Here is a 23,208-nt window from a genome sequence, read left to right on the forward strand (position 1 = left end):
GTTTGGTCCCTTGCCTAGATGAAAGTCTCCTAATTGGTTTCTTTGCTTCAAGTCTCTCCCCAGCTCCAATCCATCCTTCGCACTGCTGCCAAACTTATTTTCCTTAAGTATAGACTCTCAATCAACTACAGTGGCTTCCTATTGCCTCTTTTTTTTGGTTAGATTTTTCAAGGTAATGGGGTTAAGTGGTTTGCCCAAGGCCACTTGGCTAGGTAATTATTAAGTCTGAGGTCGGATTTGAACTCAGGTACTTCCAACTCCAAGGCTGGTGCTCTATCCACTGTGCTACCTAGCCGCCCTCCTATTGCCTCTTAAGAAAAAAAAAGAGCCTCTTGTATTTAACTTTTAAATAGGCCAGGTCTTCACAATCTGGCCCCAATCTATCTTTTTTCCTTTTTTAATTAAAGTTTTTCAATGGGAAAAAAAATCATCTCTTCTCATGGGGGAAAAACAATTTTCTAACAAAATGCAAATGAGCAAATTTTCTCAACAACCATGTTCAAAACAATACATCTCATTCTGTACCCTCAGTTCATTTTTCAAAGTGTCAAGAGCTGGGTAGTATGCTTTATATCATGAGTACTTTGGAATTATGGTAGACAAAGTTCTAGTCTTTCAAAATTGTCTTTGAACAATGTTTTTATTATTACATAAATTAATCTCCTGATTGCACTTATTTTATTATGTATCAGTTCATATGAATATTTCCATGTTTCTCCCAAACTATCCTATTCATCAGTTTTTACAGCACAGTACTATTCCAATTACAAACATATGCCAGAATTTGTTCAGTCTTTTCCCAATTGATGGATAACTTTTTAGTTTTCACTTCACTTACAGAGCTGCTATAAATATTTTTGCATATATGGAACCTTTCCCTCTTTGACCTTTCTGGGGTATAGATTTATGCTGGGATGAAGGATATACACATTCTAGCAACTTTTGGGACATAGTTCCAAAGTACTTTTGAGAATGGCTGAACCAGTTCATAGTTTAACCAACAGAGTAATAATGAACCTACTTTTCCACATCCCTTCCAGCATTTGCCATTTTCATTTTTTTAATCAACTTTTTAAAGTCTGATAGATATGAGGTAGAACTTCAGAGCTGCTTTATGTTACTTTTCTCCCAACTGGAACATATCTTTGATTCTTATATAATGCAATCAGTTCCATATATACACATATACATACATATGTATATGTATATATGTATACATATATATATGTACATATATATATCTTTGAATTGAGACATTTATAAGAGAAATTTGCTGTCAAATTTTTTCCCCAGTTTATCTGCTTCCCTTCTAAATTTAGCTGCATTGGTTTTGTTTATGCTAAGTCTTTTGTATTTTATATAATCAAAATCATTCATTTTATCTTCTGTCCCAATTTATCTTTTTACCTTAATTGTGTATTATTCTCTTCCTGTACTCTGCATTATAGATTGGTCTCTTCACTGTTCTTCACATATGGCATTGTAGCTCTTGCTTTGATAATCTTTCACTGGTTGTCCCTCAAGCCAGGAAATGTACTCCCTCTTGACCTCCACCTCACAGAATCCTTCTCTTTAACATACTGTTTTAGCATTTCCTCCATCTATATGAAGACTTTCCTAATGTCCTCTACCCTAATTGCTAGTGCCTCCCCTACTTCCCAAATGGTCTTGTATTCAACTACTTTGTATTTGCTTTACTGTCTTTATATTTACTTTCCATAAAATGTCTGTAGCTTGTTGTATCCCTTATTAGAACCTAACCTCATTTCCAGGAGGGATTGTTCCATTCCTTGAATTTACATTTCCAGCTCTAGATGATTACTCTCATGTAATCTATTTGGAAGGTAGTCTAGATATCTGAATTCTACAGATGATTCTGGAAGATCATTCTCCTAGCACTAGTTATATCTTTTCTTGATGTGGATAGTACTAACAATTAGCATTTATCGTGTCCTTTAAGTTTACAAAATGCTTTCCATGTCTGATCCCATTTGATTTTCACAACGCTGTGGAGTACGTGTCCCCTTTACAGATCTGAGAAAACCACTGCACAGAGTTATTAAGTAACTTGCTCAGAGTTAAGTTGATAAGGGTCTGAAGTAGGATTTGAACCCAGATTTTCCTAATTTCAAGTACAGCATTCTATCCACTATTCTACTTGGATGCATTGATAAGCTATACATTATATAACTTTAATATAAATTTTTGCTAAGTAAGGATATACTGTGGTCAAAATGCCATTATAACTTATGGAATATGACTATAAAACCTGAGTTTGTTATCTTGTATTTCCCCCTCATTTTAGTCAAATAATGTCTAGTAGTTTATTAATAAATTAAACATTAAAGGAACTGAGAAGAATTACTAAAGAAGTAATCCTCCTTCTTGCTGTTTCTTTTTCCCAAGAAATCATCATTCTTTCAAATCTCTAACAAATCCAAAGACTTACACATATCACTGGACACAATTTCTTAATGTCACACTACTTACATTCAAAGTTATGATCCATACTATTGGATGACTTCATTAATTTTTCTTGTTCTCTGAGTCGCTGGCTTATAGCTTTTAATCGCCTAAGTGAAATAAAAAGAAAAAACACAAATAAAAGATTAGGCTGCTTAACAGAATATTTATTTTTGATGAGTTTATCAAAAAAGAAATAAAATCATATATTAAGAACATTAAGAGTATATATGATGGGGTGGCAAGGCGGCACAGTAGATAGAGCACCAGCCCTAGAGTCAGAAGTGCCTGAGTTCAAATCTGGTCTCAGACACTTAATAGTAATTACCTAGCTGTGTGACCTTGGGCAAGTCATTTAACCCCACTGCCTTGAAAAAAACAAACAAAAAAAAGAGTATATATGAGGGGGGCAGCTAGGTGGCACAGTGGATAGAGCACTGGCCCTGGATTCAGGAGTACCTGAGTTCAAATCCAGACAATAATTGCCTAGCTGTATGATCTTGGGCAAGTCACTTAACCCCACTGTCTTAAATAATAAAAAAATAAAAAAAAGATTATCTATGAGACTACACATCAACCCAAATCCACCCAAATTTGCTTTTAAGTTAGTCAGTCAGTCAAAAAAAGTTACTCAAGTTCCATTCTAAGTGTCTGTTTACCTATCCTCAGGAAGCTTCCATTCTAATGGGCAAGAAAATATGTGACTACCTAGGCACATTTAAGATCTATACAGAGTAGATAGAAGGGAATCTCAATGAGAAAGGCATTCACTAGTAACAAAAGGAAACTCCTCCTGCAGTGAGTTAGGATTTGACTTGATGCTTGAAGGGAGGAAAATTAAGAGGTAAGTAAGGAGGGAGAATATCCCAAGCATGGGGGACAGTGACTGCAAAGGCAAGAGATAGGAGATGGAAGTACTGTGTACATTGGCTAGTACAGCGGCAACAAGGGGATGGAATATAAGAAGGGAAATGCTAGAATGAGTTTTGAATGCTAAATAAGGATAGACACATTGTAGGTTCTCTACCAATGCTGAAGAAAGTCCTTAGAGTTCACAGTATAGGAGAGATGCCATGGTCAAACCTACACTTTAGCAAGGTCTCTTTGGCAACTGAGAAGAGAGATGAATTAAGAAGCAAATGCAATACTCTGGGCCAGAGGTGATGAGGGCTTGAATGGAGATAAGGAGACATATATAAGAGATGCTGTGAAGGTAGAAATGACAAATTTTCACAAGTAGGTGAGAAGATGAGACTGTGAGCCTGGGTAATAAGAGGATGATATTGTACTCAACAGCAATAGAAGTCTAAATAAGAGGATGGTTTCAGGGAAAAGACAATGAGTTCTGTTTCGAACATGCAGAGTTTGAAATGCTGAAACCTTCACTTGAGATATTAAAATGGCAGTGGGGGATTGGAGGCATGGAGTTTAGAGACTAGGACTTCACAGAGATTTGGGAATCATGCGTAGATGGTAACAAACCCACGAAACCTGATGAGATCATCAAAGAGTATGGAGGGAAAAAGAAAAGATGATACTTTGCTTTTCTCTATATCTGCAGAATAGGAACCACACAGAACACAATCCCCAAGTTATGAAAAAATATATCATTCCTTTTTCCTTTATATAAAGGTAAATCTTCATGGATAAAATGGAGCTTTGTTTAACATTCCTTTCACATTGGGAGAGTTTTAAGATTCCCCATTATACTTCAAAACTTTTTTCTCCTCCACTAGAATTTGCAGTTTGATATTAACTGTTTTTTTAGTCTTTTTAAGCAATATAACTTAAAATGTGATATATTGTTGTGATGCTTATCATCATTTTATGGGTATTTTTCTTTCTTTTTCCATGTCTAATTGAAGCTTATTAAAACACACACACCCACACCCATACCCACCCACACATTCATCCACATATCCCAACATCTCTGTCACTTCTTTAAGACTCTCTTTTGCCCAAATGAGACTTCTCATTACTGGCATTATTCTTAAATAAATTATATTTAAGGCTCTTTCCCATTTCGTGATTCTATGATGACTGCAGTTTGGGTAAGCTAATTTCCACTTCCTCATCCCCACTGTCAAATGAATTATAGGGTCACAGAAAAATGAATGTTAAATTGTGCTGTCCAAAAAGAAGGTCCAAACTCGTTATGGAAACAGAATGCAATTAACATTTGCTAATTCACTAATTATTTTAAAGATCTGTAGCTCCATTCTTTTGTACAAATTACAAACCCTGAATGTCTTAGAAATTCTTGTTTAATGAGATGCTGTGGCCAAATATATGAACCATCTGATGGAGAATCCTCTGGGAATTAACCTTTCTTAAATTTTGCTGGGCTTGGCTCCAGATTACAGGTTTATAATATAGCTTATCTGTTTGCTCTATCAGAATCCTTTCTGGATTTAATTCCTCCACCTACTCATTCCCCATGAGCCACTCCAACCCATCTCAGTTACAAACAAAGATGGTCAAAATTGATCTTGCCATAATATACAAGTGTACAAAATTCTAAAATCCCCATATCTTGACCATAATCTGTTGACTTTTCACTTTTCTCTCTTTCCCTTAAAAAACACTACTCTTCATCTATAACTGACTTGCAATCCCTTGAATCCTCATCTCCCTATATACTAGTCAATGTCTCTTCTCATCTCGACTTCTTGGTGAATCAATTCAACTTTACACTGTCCTCTCCTGAATCACTGGGTCCCTTACAAAAGCATCGATTATGCCGATCCAAGACTCAATCTTGGATTATTCCCAACACTGGAGCCTTCATTCCCACTGATGATAAACTGAGGGAGAACAAAGATGGAGAAAATCATGAACTGTTTTGACTAGATCTACTAAAAGTTTTATGTTACACACTTCCAACACAGGGTTTTTGCTGACATTTGGCAGTTCAACTATATCTCACTTATCAACTCACTAGCTGATTCTCCAAAGGCTCTTCTAAAATTCTTCATCTCTCCTCAAACCTCCCATTGCTCCTCCTCCCTTGAGAACATTGACTCATATTTTATAGAAAAAACTTAAGGTTTATTCAGTGCCATACCAATCAAACTACCAAAGAAGCACTTTCAACATGACACTTTACAATCTGTCTTCAGATTTTATCATTCTACTGAAATGGCCCTCCCAATAGTTATTCATCCATATCCATTCCATATATCCAACTGCCTTTTTTCAGTCTTCATCCTTGAACTCTCTGCAGCCTATGCCATCTGTGAATCACTCTTCCTTTAGATTCAGTTCAGGTTTTGGAACATGACTTTCTTGGTTTTCCTCCTATCAATCTGTCCACTCCTTTTTATGTCTCTTTAGATGGATTCTCTTCCAGGTCACACACTCTAATTGTAGGTGTCCCTGAGGGTTATGTTCTGGGCCTTCTCTTCACCCTCTAAACTACATCTCTGGTGATGTTATTTAGCTCCAGGTGATTTAATTTCCATTTCTATGCTGATGATTTTGAAATCCATGTAGCCTGTCCCAATCTCTCCACAGACCTTCAATCTTTTATACCTTTCAGACATCTTGAAGGGGATATTCAGCAGATTTCTTAAACCAGCTAGGTCTAAAACAGAACTCATCATCTTTTCCTCTAAATCTCCCCCACCCTCCTACCTTCATTTACTATAAAAAAGACAACATCATCCTCCCAGTCTCTCAAGTTTGCAACCCAGGAATTTTCCTGGATTCCAACATTATCTCTCACCTCCCAAATCCAATCTATTATCAATGACTTTTTTTTGCAAGGCAATGGGATTAACTGAATTTCCCAAGATCACACAGTTACAAATATTAAGTATCTGAGGCTGAATTTGAACTCAGGTCCTCCTGACTCGGGTTGGGGTTCTATCACTGCACCACTAAGCTGCCTCTGTCAATGACTTTTTATTTCTCCTTTGCCACATTTCTTGAATAAACTCTGAGACTACCACCACTATTGGTAGCCCTCATTATTTCATGCCTGAACTATAGAAATAGCCTGCAGGTGAGTTTGCCTGCCTCAGGTCTTTTCCTACTCTAATCCATTCTGCCTTCAACCACCAAAGTAATTCTCATAAAGCACAAGTTTGATCAAGTCACTCCTCTCATCCAATTAAGTCCAAAGACTTTCTATTTTTCCAGGATCAAATACAAAATGTTCTCTTTATCATTCAAAGCCCTTCAGAACCTAGTCCCAAGCCTGCCTACCTCTCCAGTCTTCTTACACCACACTACAGTGACACTGGGTTCCTGAGACACTTCTTTTTTTGGCTATGGGCATTTTCTGCCTGAAACACTTTCCATCCTCTGCACTAATAACCCTATCTCCTCTGGCTTCCTCTAAATCCCAACTAAAAACTTCTGAGAGAATATGGTCTCCAAATTATCCTAATTCTAGTGCCTTCCCTCTTAACTATTTCCAATTTATCTTGGACCCCATATAGTTAACTTCCTTTGTATCTATTTGCATGTTGTCTCATTAAGACTGTAAAGTTTTGAGAGGGTAGGAACTGTCTCTTTTCATTGTAGGTGATTAATAAATGCTGACTAACTGATGACAACATCTCAAAGCTTGTACTCTGATAATATAGCCTTCAAGACCTTCTAGTCACCTCCACACAAAGAAGGTATCTTGAGGAAGTCTGATGATGATGAAATATTTAAAAGGGAGCTCTTTTAAAGCTTATCTAAAGTATGTGATACAAACATAGTTAACTTGTTTTTTTAGTTTTTGCAAGGCAAAGAGGGTTAAAGTGACTTGCCCAAGGTCAACAACTAGATAATTACTAAGTGTCTGAGGTTGGGAATTTGAACTCAGGTCCTCCAGACTCCCGGGACAGTGGTGCTCTATCCATTGTGCCACCTAATTGCTCCTCTGTTAACTATTCTTAATAATAATTAACTTTTTTGTTTTTTTTAGTGCTTTTGAGGTTTGCAAAGAACTTCATAATCTCATTTAATCTTCACAACCACTCTGGGAGATAAGTACTATTATTACCTCACTTTTGTTGTTCAAGCATTTTAGCTCATTTTACAGATGAGGAAACTGAGGCAAAAAGAGTTAGGTGACTTGCCTGAGGCTGGATTTGAGCTCAGGAAAAACAGTTAATGACTCTAGGCCTGGCTCTCTCTCCACTGAGTCATCCACCTGCTCCCATTTTACCAAAGGAAAATGCAGACAGAAGTTAATCAGTCCACTTGCCTCAAGGCTACATGGCCTATATGTGAGGCAGGTTTTGAACTCAAGTCTACTTAATTTCATTACTTTACCCACTGGGCCACATAGTTATTAATGAAACTTTTTTATTTTAGGCATGAAAAAACTGTCAAGTCTTTTATAAATGTATTCTCTTCTGTTTTCACTTTTTTTTCTTTCTATCACTCCTGTTCTTTTCCTCATTTCCCCCTTTTCCATTACTTTCCTCTCCTGCTTCACCTTTTTTATTTCCTCATCATTCCTCATAGCTAGCTTTTTCTTTTCCCTTTATCCTATTTCCTTTTCATGTTTTTATAATTTGGTAATTAGCAAAGATCCATCATTCTTCTATCTTCAAATGCAGATCAATCAACTCATAACCACTACTACCACCCTTCAGGGGATCTAACTGCATCCCACTTCATCTGATTCTTATGTCATAAATAATTTAGAACTTAGACAAGGGAACAATGACCCAGGCTTTTTACTATTGTTTCTTTTCTAAAGAGATAACTGTTGGCCTTATGCTTAAAAATTCAACCTTTTAGTATTTATATGCTTTGAACATGTATTTGAAAAGTATTGAAAAATATACTTTGAAAAGTATATTTTACTTCTCTTTGAATGTTTCCAGAATTAGTCTCTGACAACTTAATTGTGTAAGTAAAAGAATTGATGTTTGTTACAGAATTAAGCATTTCTAGCCAAAAGGACTCTCAAATTTGAGAAGCTGTTACTCTGTTAAGGTGATTATTTTTAAAACAAAATAAAGTAAATAAAAACCCTGCCTAATATAGCAGGGAATACAGATACTGGGGCACAAGTCAGCAGGCCTATTTGGTCACCTCATCACTGCTCTTTTTGGTAACTTCTCGAAGAATTAGAAAGCCCATTTGTAATCTGTGATTGGGTATTATCATTCTACTTTATAAAAAGCAAAGGAAATAGTGCAGATTTGAAGTAAAAAAAGAATTCAGTTTTATAATAATAACCTCTTAGCATGTTCTGAATAGTTTATATTAGTTATAGATTAACCAATTGATTAAAAGTAATTCTGCAAATATGACTCATACTAGAAAGAGCAGTGCAGTTAAGAGGTCACAGACAGTAGCTTGGTAGAGGGGAAATTTGTATTCAAGAAAGGAATGAATTCTAATTGGTTTCAAACATTTCTAGTTATGTGACCTGGAGGATAGGACAAACTCTCTAGCTCTCAATTTGTCAGCTGTTATAAAGAAAGGGGTTCATTTAGATGACCTCTAAGGTTCCTCCTTAGGCAGCTATGTGTCACAATGGATACAGAACAGGGCCTGGAGTCAGGAAGAGGATTTCTAATCTGGTCTCAAGATACTTCAGTGCTGGGTGACCCTGGACAAGTCTCAGTTTCTGTATCTGAAAAAGTTGAAGAAAGAAATGGCAAGCCACACCAGTATCTTTGCCAAGAAAACCCCAAGAGTTGGTCACAACTGAAAAATGACTGAACAATAACAATAACAAGGTCCCTTCTAACTTAAGAGGCACAGTTGAAAATATGTTGATTTATATAGTCAGAGGTCCTGGGTTTAAGTCAAGGTTTAAGCCTTGAATTATACTTTCTCATCCTTAATTTCTTAGCACATTTTCTAAATTTATTTCATTTTTAGGAAATAAGAGCTTTCATCTACACTCAGGCCATATAAGCCATGTCAAGCTTTTACAGGTAGCAGGAAAGATAAAGTGGTTTTCACAACGTCTGCCTGGCCTAACATTTGCCTTCCCCAATATAGAAAAAGTTGTTGCCACCAAAGCTCTAATACTTCTGCAACACTATGGCAGTTCTACCTAGTACAAAAAGCTTGATCATTTGAGTTAAGGGTCCAATTAATACAATTTCACTCCTAATATGGGCTTTTTAAGTTGACTTAGAAACCTGAACTTCATTTAAATCCTTTTCTATGAGAAAATGCATTCTAAGTTTCAGATCACCAATTTATAGATGAACTGTTTTAACAAAACCTAGTTGTTAAACTAGGTAAGACTACTCATAGACAGTTTGATATTGTGGCTAGACAGATGATTTTTCATTAAGCAGTTAAAATGAATGCTAGTTCACTATTAGTTTTATATTCACATAAATAACTTTGAAATGTAATGCATTAAAATTGATATACAATATCAACAAAGCACAGCAAGAGAAATTCCTTTTTAAAATAACTGAACAACATAAAATAACCTCAGATTCTACTTGCCAAGAACTCAGCGACTATATGAAAACAATTATAAAACATTTTTCACACAAATAAAATAAGATTTAAATAATTGGACAAATGTCGATTCTTCATGGGTAGGTTGAGCTAATGTAAAAATACTTTTTCAGAGTCATAACAATCGACCAACCAAACAATTACTTTTTTGAGCTACAAAAAAGGACAACAATATCAAGGGAATTAATGGAAAAAAATGCAAAGGAAAGTGACCTATCCATACCAGATCTAAAATTATAAAGCAGGGGCAGCTAGGTGGCGCAGTGGATATAGCACCGGCCCTGGAGTCAGGAGTACCTGGGTTCAAATCCGGTCTCAGACACTTATTGCCTAGCTGTGTGGCCTTGGGCAAGCCACTTAAACACCCATCTGCCTTGCAAAACAAAACAAAACAAAACAAAAAAACCCAACTGAAATTATAAAGCAGCAATCATGAAAAATTGTTTGGCATGGGCTGAGAAATAGAATGATAGATCAGTGGATATAGAATCAAATTTATAAGAATACAAGTCATTCCTCACTTTAAAAATGGTCAAAGAATATGAAAAGGCAATTTTCAGATGAAGAAATTAAAGCTATCTATAATCATTTGAGAAAATGCTCAAAATTGTTGAGAAATGCAAAGTGAAACAACTTTGAGGCACCACTTCATGCATATCAAATTGATCAATATGACAAAAAAGGAAAATGATCGATGTGGGAAAACAGTATTGTTGGTGGAGTTGTGAAATGATCCAATCTTTATCTAGAGAGTAATTTGAAACTATGCCCAAAGGGCAATAAAGCTGTGAATACCCTTTGAACCTGAAAACCCACTACTAGTTCTCTATCTCAAAAAGATAATATGAAAGGATAAAAAGTCTACATGTAGAAAAATATTTGGAGCAGCTTTCTGTAGAGGCAAAGAATTGGAAATTGCGGGGATACCTATCCATTGGGGAATGGCTGAACAAATTATGGCATATGAATATAATAGAATACCATTGCACTGTTAAGAAATCATGAGGAATAGGATTTTCAGAAAAGCCTGGAAAGACTTGCATGAACTGATACTGAGTGAAGTGAGCAGAACCAGAGGAACATTGTACACATTAACAGCAACACTGTATGATAATCAATTATTATAGATTTACTCTTCTCAGCAGTACAATAATCAAAGATAATTCTAAAGAACTTGTTATGGAAAATACCATTCACATGCAGAAAAGGAACTATGGAGTCTGAATGCAGTCTAAAGCAAACTATTTTCAATTTTTCAATTTTTTAAAATTTTTTTCTGTTTTAGGGGCAGCTAGGTGGCACAGTGGATAAAGCACCGGCCCTGGAGTCAGGAGTACCTGGGTTCAAATTTGGTCTCAGACACTTAATAATTACCTAGCTGTGTGGCCTTGGGCAAGCCACTTAACCCCATTTGCCTTGCAAAAACCTAAAAAAAAATTTCTGTTTTGATTATTCTACAATATGATTAATATAGAATTGTTTATCATAGTTATACATGTATAACCTATATTAGATTACTGTCGGAGGGGAAGAGAGAAAGGGAAGGAGAAAAATATAGAACTTAAAACCTTATCAAAAAAAAAACCAAAATATTGTTGAAAGGTACCTTTACATGTAGCTGAAAAACAAAATTTTTAAAAACTGCTATGCAATGGAAGCACCATCAGATATATGAAAATTTTTTTTTTCAAAATTTATACATTTAAAAATAGACTTTCTTAGGGGCAGCTAGGTGGCATAGTGGATAAAGAACCGGCCCTGGAGTCAGGAGTACCTGGGTTCAAATCCGGTCTCACACACTTAATAATTACCTAGCTGTGTAGCCTTGGGCAAGCCACTTAACCCCATTTGCCTTGCAAAAAAAAAAAAAAAACCTAAAAAGAAAGTCTTTCTTTTTGGATATGACATAATCAAATTTTATTTTCATGCTCATAAGTTTCCTACCATGGATGGGATCTAATACTATTTCTCCTTTCTATATCAAATTGTGATTTCTATTTCAATATGAAATCTAATTTAGAAAAAGAGACATCAAGAACAGAGAACCTGGGAGTGACAAGACCTGAGTTCAAATGGTTCTGCTCCTTAACACTTCTGTGATTTTGACAAGGGCAGTTAATCTTTCTAGGAATCAAGATTTTCATTCTTAAAATAAGATGGCCTTTAACACTCCTTCCAGTTCTAAATCTGTGATCCCACAGATAATATCAGTACTTGAGATCCATGTTTTTAATCAGGGGGGGAGGTCGTTTCACCCATGAGACTTCTGTTTTAAGGAAATCAATATTTCTGAGTTTTCAACGTCAAAACATTTAATAACCTAGGTTCAACCATTTCTGAACTTAGATGAAACACATACACACAGAATTTCACCACTCTTTCAATATTTTTGGAGTAATATTTTGCCTTTTTTAAAGTATGGTTTGTCTGAATTTGTGCTCCTTTGACATTAATTTTTATTACTTTATTTTTAAATTACTTTTATTTATTACTTTATTACTTTATTCAATTTGAGAGAATTTGCTCATATAGAATAAAATTTCCTAGTTTCAAATTTCTAGAGAATGACTTCTAAGGAGAGTATCTTTAGAGATTTGCTCTAGAATAAATCACTGTAATTAGTGGTATCCATTTGCTATCAATGATTATTCCAACATCTCAAGTGCTCAGGTGGGCTGCACTGGCCTTACTCTTTTGTATCTATAACTATTTCTCTAGAGCTACGTAGTTCATAATGAGACCTCTAAGTTATATAGACAAGGTCAATACCACTACATTTTAGTCAAGAAAGGAAGATGATGTAAAGTGCATTGAAGAGAAATTTCCATAAAAAAATCCCATATCTGAAATCTGGGACACTAATACATTGTTGATGGCACTGTGAACTCATCCAACCTTTCTGGAGAACAATTTGGAATTCGGGCAACAAAAATGTGAATACCCTTTGAAAGTAATACCACTACTGGGTCTATATCCTAAAGAGATTATGAAAAAGGGTAAAAAAATCACTTGTACAAAAATATTTATAGTAGCCCTGTTTGTGGTGGCAAAGAATTGGAAATTGAGTGAATGTCCATCATATATGTATATGGTGGTATGGTGATATATGTATGTCATGAAACACTATTGTTCTATTAGAAACCAGGAGGGAAGGGACTCAGGGAAGCCTGGAAGGATTTGCTTGAATTGATGCTAAGCAAGATGAGCAGAACCAAAAGAACACTGGACACCCTAACAGCAACATGAGAGTGATGATCAACTTTAATGGACTTGTTCATTCCATCAGTGCAACAATCAGGAACAAATAATTTTGGAGTATCTGTGATGGAGAATACCATCTGTATCCAGAGAAAGAATTGTGGAGTTTGAACAAAGACCAAAGACTATTACCTTTAATTTAAAAACAAACAAACAAAATCCTTATCTTAATATATAATTTTGCTATCTCTTATACTTTATTTTTCTTCCTTAAAGATGATTTCTCTCTCATCGAATTCAACTTAGATCAATGTATACACCATGGAAACAATGTAAAGACTAACAGACTGCCTTCTGTGGGGGTGGGGGGGTAGGGAAGATAGATTAGGGGAAAAATGGTAAAACTCAAAAAATAAATAAATAAAAACTCACACCCAACAGTTAAAAAAACAAAAGTTTCAACACTTAAGATGTCAACTTTCAGGTTTTCTGTTTTTAAATTGGTCTATTGTAATGCACTTCCCAAGTCTAGATAACCAGAGTTTTCTTGGAATAAAGTTTTAACTGCTGAATAACATGGAAAAAAAATTCTCTTTCTTACTACATACTCAAGAAAGCCTACATTGGGTGTCAATTATATTATGAACAAAATAGAAAATATAGTTTGTTTTACTTCCAAAAATTATCTTCTCCCACAAATTACAAAAAAGGGGGAAAACGCTCAAAAAAATGCAAGTGCTTTATTCAAATGCTTCATTTCAAATCACTCACATCAATTTTAAACATAGAATGACAGTTATAAGATCTCAACAAATCATCCAGTGTAGAAATAGACTCCCTCAGAGATCATATAATGCAACTACTATATTTTAAAGATCAGAAATTAAAATCGAGAGGTAAAATCACGTGTTTAAAATTCCAGAATTTTGTAATTTGGTGAAAGAACTAGAAGTAGAGACTAGGTTTCTTTCCCCTACTGCTCAATTTTTAAAAAAAGTATCTTTACTAAAGTCATTAACTCAACATGCAGGCACTGACACTTTCTATGTGCTAGGCCAAGTACAGTGTCAAGTACTGGGATTACAAAGAAAGACAAAGGTCAGTCCTAGCTCTCAAGGAGCTCACAATCTAAGGAGAAAGACAATATACAAACAACTCTATACAAACCTGCTACAGACAGGGTAAATTGAGGACACTCAGAAGGGAGGACATAAGATGGAGGATTGAGAGAGGCATTATGCAAGAGGTAGAATGTTAGCTGAGACACGAAGGGAGACTTATATTAATTGCAAATCTTTGAAGTTTGCTTTTTAAATTTTGACAAGTAACCAAAAGAAATGTGGAACTATAATGAGAAAGGTAGGTGAGAAATAAATGAGAAATAAAATTTTTTGATGGAAAAAAAATGAAGTAACCAAAAAGGATTTATTTATTGTTATTCTGCCTGGAATGCTCCCCTGCCTGCCCCACTCCACTTCACCTTGCCCAAATTTCAACTCTCTTGCAAGACCTAGTTCAAATATGAGTGTTCCTTGATGCACACAAAAGGAATTTCTTCTTTACCTGAACATCCATATCATTTTGTTATACTGATTATGGTATAATGAAATTATCCGAGTAGATTTTATTCCCCCATTAGATATTTAAGATCTTTGATGTTTTTGTATTCATCTCTGTCTCTCCCTGCCTCCTCCCCACTGCTGTATTATTCAAATCAAAGAAAACCATACCTGCGTAAATGAATATTTTCGCTCCTTAGAGACTGCATAGTTAAAGCTATTTCACCCTCCATTTGAGTATTTTCTGCTACTTCTGGAAGCAAGAATATGTACTCTTCCACTTCTTTGATCAATCTCTGAATTTCAGAATCCCCTATTAAAAAAGTAAAGCAGTAAAAGCAATATTATACATATCTAGTCCCTAAAAAAGAGATGTTTCCTAAATACACACACTGGTGATATACTAAGTTGAATTAAGTATTGAGTTAATTATCCAGGACTACTATTCCCCTTCTCCTTAAGGCTTATATGTGTCCTCCCATTAGAATTTCTATGAAGTGTTAAGCAGTATAAAAAAATGATGACACTCAAATCAGAACATTTTGATCTTAATGGGATCACCTTAGATAAAAACTATGGTAGGTGGTTCACACTGGAAGGGGCCTATTTCTATTCAAGTGGTTTTCTTTTGCATTCATTTCTTTTTAGTCTTTCAATAAAACTTCTTGAGGGAAAAAAGCATTTGTAGGAAATTTATATTAAATTTTTTCCCATTTATACCTTTGAGAAATGATTATACTGAATAATAGATTAATTATATTTACCTTTACTCTGTATTAGTAATTCTCTCAGGGCGGCCTTCAAAGAGTTCATGGACTAGTCACATATACAAGTCATAATTATGTCACAATGACAACTTTTGTTTCTGGTATGAATTAATAGCTTACTCTAGATGATCTCAAAGACCATTTCTAGCTTTAAAAATTCTATAATATTATGAGTTAATAAAAACCAGCCACTGCTTCCTTGGTATGTTATTAAAAGCAGCACCGTTCTTCTCACTAATTCTATTGCCCTTTTAAACCAACTCATTATTACTCATGGTATATGTGAACTGAAAAAAGTAAGAAAACGGGTATACTAGCCATTCAAAGTCTGGAAGAAGTAGGAAATATATTTGAAGCATCAAAACAATTATGAAAAGCTAAAGCTATCACTCTGAGCTAGGAGACAATCAATTAGATAACCGTACAAATTTATTTAGCAGTACAACTACTGGTTGCTTCAGTTCAGAAAACCAAGAGTTGGTAGAATCAACAGCACAACAAATTTGCCACAAGGAAAATGATGCTTTTAGGTTAATGAAGTACACTTTTACAGACATATGCAGAGATTAGGCATTATTTTTTAGTTTCCATGCCAGAATGCAAAAGTGACTATTTGAGAAAATAGATAAGAACAAAACATTTAATGACAGCCAACTCGACATAATTTCACTGAAATAGCAAGTCTCTCTACTGCTGAGTTTTTTTCTTTATTAGATAGGAATGAAAAGGACTTAAAAAGAACTTTTAATTTAGAAAGTCCTTTCAACATGGAAGTTTCATAAACACTGATATATATTACTTAATGGAATCTACTGAACTTCTTCCCCTCTCTTAGAATGAGCTTTATCAATTTTATTTTTTTTGGCTGGGGTGGGAGTGGAGGGGAAGCTGAGCTTTTTAATGGAATCATAGAATTTGAAAACTGTAAAAGAGAGTTAAAGAATAATTTAGTCTAATCCCTTTATGACTGAGAGATAAGTGACTAGCTTCTGGGAACAAAGTAAGTTTAGGGTAGAAGCAGGACCAAAACTCAGGTTTCCTGATTCCTATTCCAGTACCTTTTCTACTATACCATCATTCATTTATTTGGACTGAATAATACAATCACACATTCTTGGAACACAATACCAGTAGGTACTTAATAAGCATTTGTTGATGAATCATGTAAAATTTGAAGCTTTCTGGTCCAAAAACATTTGAAATTAATGGAAATAGTATTAAGGTTGAATTTCTTTAAAAACTAAAGTTTCTATGATATTGTACAGAATCCTATCTTGAAGGCTAAAGACATTTTTACCAATATTATCTCAAAGAGTTATTTGAACTTTAAATAATTACCAACGTCAATACCCTAAAACTGGCATTTAGTCTTGTATTATATTGAACAGTTGTACAGAACAATGAATAATAAAGTTCTAAAAGAAATGATGTACTACCTTGTTCCATAATCAATGTCTTGAGTTCTCCCAACAAATAATGAAGTGTTCTCATTTTGGGGGATGCTTCTTTTGGACTTGCACTTTTTGCCTTCTGTATATTCTTGGCAGAATTTTGGTCTTGCATAACTGCTATTTCAACCATTTTTAAGTCCTCATCATCACCTGAAGACTCCCAAATATGTTCTTCTGAAGAGTTCTCTCCTTCAGTAGTCAAGAATACAGGCAGCTGCTGGCTTTGGTTTTTCTCTTGTGTTTTAATTTGATGAGGATGTAATTGATCCAGGGATGCCTGGATACACTTCAACAAATTTATTTCCTTGCCCAACTGCTCAGATATTCCTTGTGCTGCTAGAATTCTATTATCATGGACTAATGGTTGAACTACTGGAACAGCTGGGTTATTTTCCCCAGATGTTGGCAGACAAGATGTGTGAGGAGGATTAGTGATGATGGTCTGCAATGGAACATTAAGAGGTTAAAGAAACTGTTCTACTTTGTAGGGGAACTTGAACTTCCTAAATGGGGGAAAAAAGGATGTAAAGTTAAGTTTTATAAAAAATTGTCTGAAAAGGTAGTCATTGAGATTAATCAAAATCAAAATTATAAGAAGCTACATCTCTGAGGCGCTTATATAAAAATTCTTACTTATGTAAATTTGCATTATACAAATTTGACTTTATGTAAACAATTCTGAAAGAAATTCACATTCCAAGAAAAACCTATGTTAATTTTACTGTATGTACTGACCCCTCCCAACCCCCCCCAAATAGAAAATTCTCAAAACAAAACAACTCCTAAAAGATCCCACTTCAAGTGAAAATAGAAGAATGGTCTCCTGGAGAGACCACCACCTCCACTGGTGCACTTGGATCAAGCTACTTCTCTAATCTATCCTCCATGTGTCTGTTTTCCATCTATCTGAGATATAGGATACTGAGGGTCTGTCCCCAGCCCCAGCCTGCCACCTGACCTTTCCAGTCTATAATCCTATCTGGCCCTCCATGTATTTTACCTCTCTGTTGCAGTCAAATCCCATGTGGCTGTCCCTTCCTCCTGTTCCTGCTTCTTGATCCCTAGCCCCATCACATACCCTTAAACTATATACTGCATACCCTCACCTACCAGCCTCACCCCTATCCACCAAAGGTAGTAAGCTTCCTTCCTACCTCCCTCTCCCTTGCCCACATTTGTGGGCAAATACCTATTACATAAAAATTGCTTTATATAGAAATCTGTGGAAAAGTCTATATATATATATATATATATATATATAATAACTGCATAAACACATGAGCACATGAATAAAGTACAAACTATTTTTCTATGGTACAAGAACTCATGATAGATTTGTTTGATCTTTTATACATTGTATGATTATTACAAATCTGATGGAAATATGAAATCTATAAATGTCTTTCATAGGATTAAGGTATCAAGAGCTACAAGCTCATGAAATCAATTTAATTTTTCATATAAGGCAAATGATAGCTATTAACAGACAATTGATGTTTATGGTACAATGAACTGTACTTACAGATTGAACATCAGAAGGCTGAGTTGGATCATGAGGAGAGAGAATTGGTGTGGAGGTGGGTATGCCATAATTAACAACTGGAGGACCTTGACATTTTAAAAGACAAAAAGGAAGGAAAGAAAACCTTACACTGTTTTTAGAATAAGAAGACAGTTTAATTATAGTTCTTACTTCACACTATTGAAAATTTGTCACTCATACTAACCAGAGTCAGAAATACTTTGAGAACTTTGAGCATTGATCAGAGCCATCTGTGTCTGCACGTGCTCACAGAAGGTTTTGTACATTGTGGAAAAGTCAAAGTTGAAAGGTACTTGGATTGGTTGAATCTGTTTTGTGCATGAAGGATCTTTTTCATTTTCAGTAGAAGCTATAGTAGGTAGATGTTTCTTGTTATCTGAAGATACTAATGGAGAAGGAAACAAAGATTATCCCAGATTTTCACACCATTGATTCTAGGGTTGGATGGGAGCTCTAATAATCATTTATTTAAAATTTGGAGGGGACATGGAAAAATAAATATAATTTTGGTTGAACAAGCTGTAGTCTATAATTGTGATGGAATACTATTGTGCTGTAATAAATGATGAAAGGGATGGTTATAAAGTCTTATGTGAACCAATGCAAAGTAAAGTGACCAAGAAAATACTATACAGTTATAGAAATACTGTAATAATAAAACACCATAAAAGGTTTAGCAATTCTGATCAAGACAGTGATCTGTGACAATTCCAGAGACTTTTGATGAAAAAAGTTATCCACTTCCATTGAGAACTGATGAATTCTCAGTACATATTGAAGCACATTGTTTTTCTTTTTATTTTTCTTACTCTCTTCCTTCCCTTCCCCCTTTTCCCCCCCAGCATGTCTAATATAGAAAAGTTTTATTGTTTACCTTCTCAATGGGTTGGGGAAGAGTTGGAATTTGGAACTCAAAATAAAAAGATATTAAAAAATAAAAAGCATCTAAAGAACATTTAAAAAAATTGTCTGTTCCAATACTATGATTTGGAGGACTTCTTAAATTTCAGAGGGATATTACCTTTACTCTTTAAAATCTCCAAGGAAAGAAATTTTACAATTTCCATTTACTACCCTCAAAAATTAGTTTTTTCATGTTTCACTAAAATTCTTCATGGTCCCCATTTTTTCCCAAGAACATGAGCCCCTAAAAAATAATATTGCAAGGTTTTCATCAATATTAACTAGACTCTTGGTAAGTAAAAAAAAAAAGCTTTTTTTGGACTGATGAAAAAGTAAATTAAATGAAAAAAAAAAGCATAATGCTTAGTATGTGTCTGGCACTGTACTGCTCTCAAGAAACTTATGTCTTCATGGGGGATGATAACAAATAGAGAACTAAAAAGGGAAGGAAGCTATCTGGCCCAGAGGTTTGGAAGTATCCAGGAAGTGGAGTACTTTTGAGTAAAACAAGGGAAAGTTCTATCAAAACCCAGGGTTCCAGGAATAAAGTACAAGTTCTGGTGTGACAGCAATGAGGAGAATGGACAGAAAAGATGGCATGGTTGGGAAATAGATAGGAAGAATGAATATAAACATGTAAAAGAGACCACTGAAATTCCTTAACCTGGCTGGAACCTCAAATTTTCCACAATCCTATCACAACTTACTTTTTCAACCCTATCACTGTCCTCAAACTCCCTAAATTTACTCTAGCCAGGATAATTTATCATCACCAAAATACCTGATTCCTACCTCAATATGGTTTATCCTGGGACTCCAACAAGGAATATCCTTGCCCATTCAAATACTGCTAACATTTCAAAATCTACCTCAAATCCATTTTTTCCTTGAAACCTTCCATAACCACCAATACAGTTCAAAGGTATTTTTCCATAAGCTAAACCAGAATATTTACCATTTATGGTTCAGTAGGCACTTTAATAATAATGCAAAGATAGATATGTTTTCCCATGTATGTCTTGTCTTCCCAAAAGTTCTCTCTGCGAGATAAGGATTGTTTTTTTTGACATTTCTCTTATCTCCCAGAACCTGGAAGTGGAGGGTTATGCATAGAGAGAAGGTGCTGAATATTTTTCGAAAGAATAAACACAAGACAGATATCCTAGAGTTGGGTATTTTTTCGCAAGGTCTATTCTAATAGATCTAATATCAGGATCCATTTAACTTTTTTTTTTAAGGTTTTTGCAAGGCAAATGGGGTTAAGTGGCTTGCCCAAGGCCACACAGCTAGGTAATTACTAAGTGTCTGAGACCGGATTTGAACCCAGGTACTACTGACTCCAGGGCCGGTGCTTTAATCCACTGCACCACCTAGCCGCCCGTCCATTTAACTTCTGTAGAAAAGAGGCAAAGGTTACTAAGAATCAATTTTTAGATCAACTACAAACACTAAACTAACTTGGTACTTTAAATGATCTTTGTCATATGACCAATGTCTTGAGAAACTAACAGAGGAACTAAACCACTTCTACGACTATTCATGCTCTAAAAAAATCAAAGACATGTAGCAGTTGAAGTTAGATGATTAGAGAGCTCAGAAGCTTCTCCTTCAGATAGGAGAATAAAGGAGCTGGTGGAACTACCTTAAAAGCAATTGTTGTTTTTTTTTTTGCTAGGCAATGGGGTTAAATGATTTGCCCAAGGTTATACAGTTAGTTAATTTAATAAGTTAACTGTAAATATTTAAAAGAAGGGTTTTTTCCCTCTCTTTTTTCCCCAGTGGGGACAAAAAAAATGCTTAGTAATTGGAAAAAATATTTTTTTAACTGGAGGCTCTGCAAGGCAGTAAGTACTTGAAGAGGCATTTAGCCCTGTCATCCTGCACTGTTAATGATGAGAATAGGGAATCACCCTGAAGAATATGGTCCTGTCTGCTGTAGAGGATCAAGTAAAGAAATTATATGAAGAATCTGGAATTAAAAAAACAAAACCCAAAACAAAAAAAGAGGATTGTATGTTAAATTTCTATTATGTACAACTTTCTGTTCTTTTTACATATACAATAAATCCAGTATCACTTTTTAAATTGTCCTGATTGTGTCTGTCTTTTTAACCTATTTTCTGTCCTTTATGGGTGAATTAAGAAAATGCTTCAAAGAACTCTTTTTTTTGCAGCTTTAATGATAATACCTTCCTTCATCACACTTGTCTCTTCTATTGGAAAAATAAACTGTAACAAACTAGGAAAGCAAAACTTTGTAATAAATATACATAGTCAAGAAAAACAAATTTCCACATAGACAACATATTTTATCATGGATTCTCTGGAATCATCATGGGTTACTGCAGAATCACAGTTTTTAAGTATTTCAAAGTAGTTTTTCTTTATGTTGTTTTATTTATAAATAGTTCTCCTGATTCTATTCCACTTTTATCAGTTCACACAAATCTTTATAGATTCTCTGAAATAACTCCTTTTATTTGTTTTACAGAACATTAATATTCTATTACAGTCATATACCATTTGTTCAGCCATTACCCAATTGATAGATATACCTGTAATTTCTATATAAAGGTGGGCACAGGAAAAAGGAGTAGAAATAGTACAAAATGTAACTTGGGAGAGAAAAATGAAAGAAGTCAGAGACCTGCAGGTTATTCAGTAGTTTTGTGCCTATAACTTAAGAAGATAGTAAGAGGCAGCTAGGTGGTGCAGAAGCTAAGACCACTGATCCTGGAGTCAAGAGGACTTGAGTTAAATTTGAACTCAGACGCTTAATATTTACTAGTTGTGTAACCTTGGGCAAGTCACTTAACCCCATTTTCCCCACAAAAAAAAAACAACAACAAAAAGAAAAAAATTGATTCAATTCAATCACTTATCAAGTTCCTATTATGTGAAAGGCACTGTGTTAAGAGCCTAGGAATACAAAGATTAAGAATAAGCATAACTTCATGGAGTTTACATTTTGGTGGGGAAATACATACAGACCAAAGACTGTGTGATCTATTGAGAAGTTCTGTTCAGCAATGCAGATCACAACTCCATAATCAAACATCTTTCATTTTGCAAAAGAGAAAAGGGATTGGGGAACTACTGAAAATTTTCCTTTCCACACTAAATATCCTCAACTTCTACCTCCCCTTTGGGTCACCACTGGGAAAATAAGAGATGTTCTGAATCAGACCTTATTTCAAGCCCCATGTAGTTTTTGAGCTTACACAACTCCCTCAGTAGGTAAGTAGCATTTCTCCTTGAGAAAAGAAGGATATTTGGATGAAAAGGTAGATAGTTTGATTAGGTGTTCATTTAGAATCTGGCAAATAGTTCCTCCAACAGGTAGTCATTAAAATGATTTAAAGAAATCTGAAATTGCTAACTAGACTGCTTAGTTGAATTTGAAAAGTTTCCCATTTTATCAAATGATAAGAAGAGTATAAAATGGTCTTTTGGATGGTGAGAGTATTAGTAGATCAGATAGAAAAGCACTTATGTTTTCTTAAAGCTATTCTGAAATAGGTACTACTGTAAAACATAAGGCCTATAGCAGCATGGTCTGCTTTGTTGACCTGCTCTTTTGGACTCTGTCTTTTCCTGAGATATAAGGTGAATGATCAGATTTTTCATTTCCTTTGCATGTTACCTTGCTGAGTTTTTTTCCTGTACTGTTTTCAAGTGTCACAATATAAAACACAAAAAGTGTCAAGAACCCCAACTTTAAAGGCATACAGGTGAAGGGGTGGAAATAGGAGAGGGTCCTATTCGGTGAGGAAGAACTGAAAATTCTTTTTTCTTTTCAAATATAAGCGATTTGGTCCCAATAGTGGCCTTGAGCTAATTCTAGCCTTTGGGTCATTAGTTTGATTCCTTTTAGTTCTCCAATTTTT

The 23,208-nt window shown here is 35.0% G+C and overlaps 1 protein-coding gene across 4 annotated transcripts in view; it reads right to left on the reverse strand.

The window, feature by feature from the left end:
• Positions 1-23,208, reverse strand: part of CCDC14 (coiled-coil domain containing 14) — a 44,785-nt gene that overhangs the window by 9,046 nt on the left and 12,531 nt on the right. For all 4 annotated transcript variants that reach the window (XM_074214678.1, XM_074214677.1, XM_074214679.1 and 1 more), the window contains 5 exons: positions 18,603-18,803; positions 18,398-18,483; positions 16,861-17,317; positions 14,829-14,970; positions 2,491-2,573 (listed from right to left, as the gene is read on the reverse strand). In XM_074214678.1, the coding sequence (XP_074070779.1) occupies positions 2,491-2,573; positions 14,829-14,970; positions 16,861-17,317; positions 18,398-18,483; positions 18,603-18,803 (969 nt within the window). The remainder of the gene's footprint in view (positions 1-2,490; positions 2,574-14,828; positions 14,971-16,860; positions 17,318-18,397; positions 18,484-18,602; positions 18,804-23,208) is intronic.

The sequence above is a fragment of the Macrotis lagotis genome, chromosome 1, assembly GCF_037893015.1.
Source record: "Macrotis lagotis isolate mMagLag1 chromosome 1, bilby.v1.9.chrom.fasta, whole genome shotgun sequence".
Lineage (NCBI taxonomy): Eukaryota > Metazoa > Chordata > Mammalia > Peramelemorphia > Peramelidae > Macrotis > Macrotis lagotis.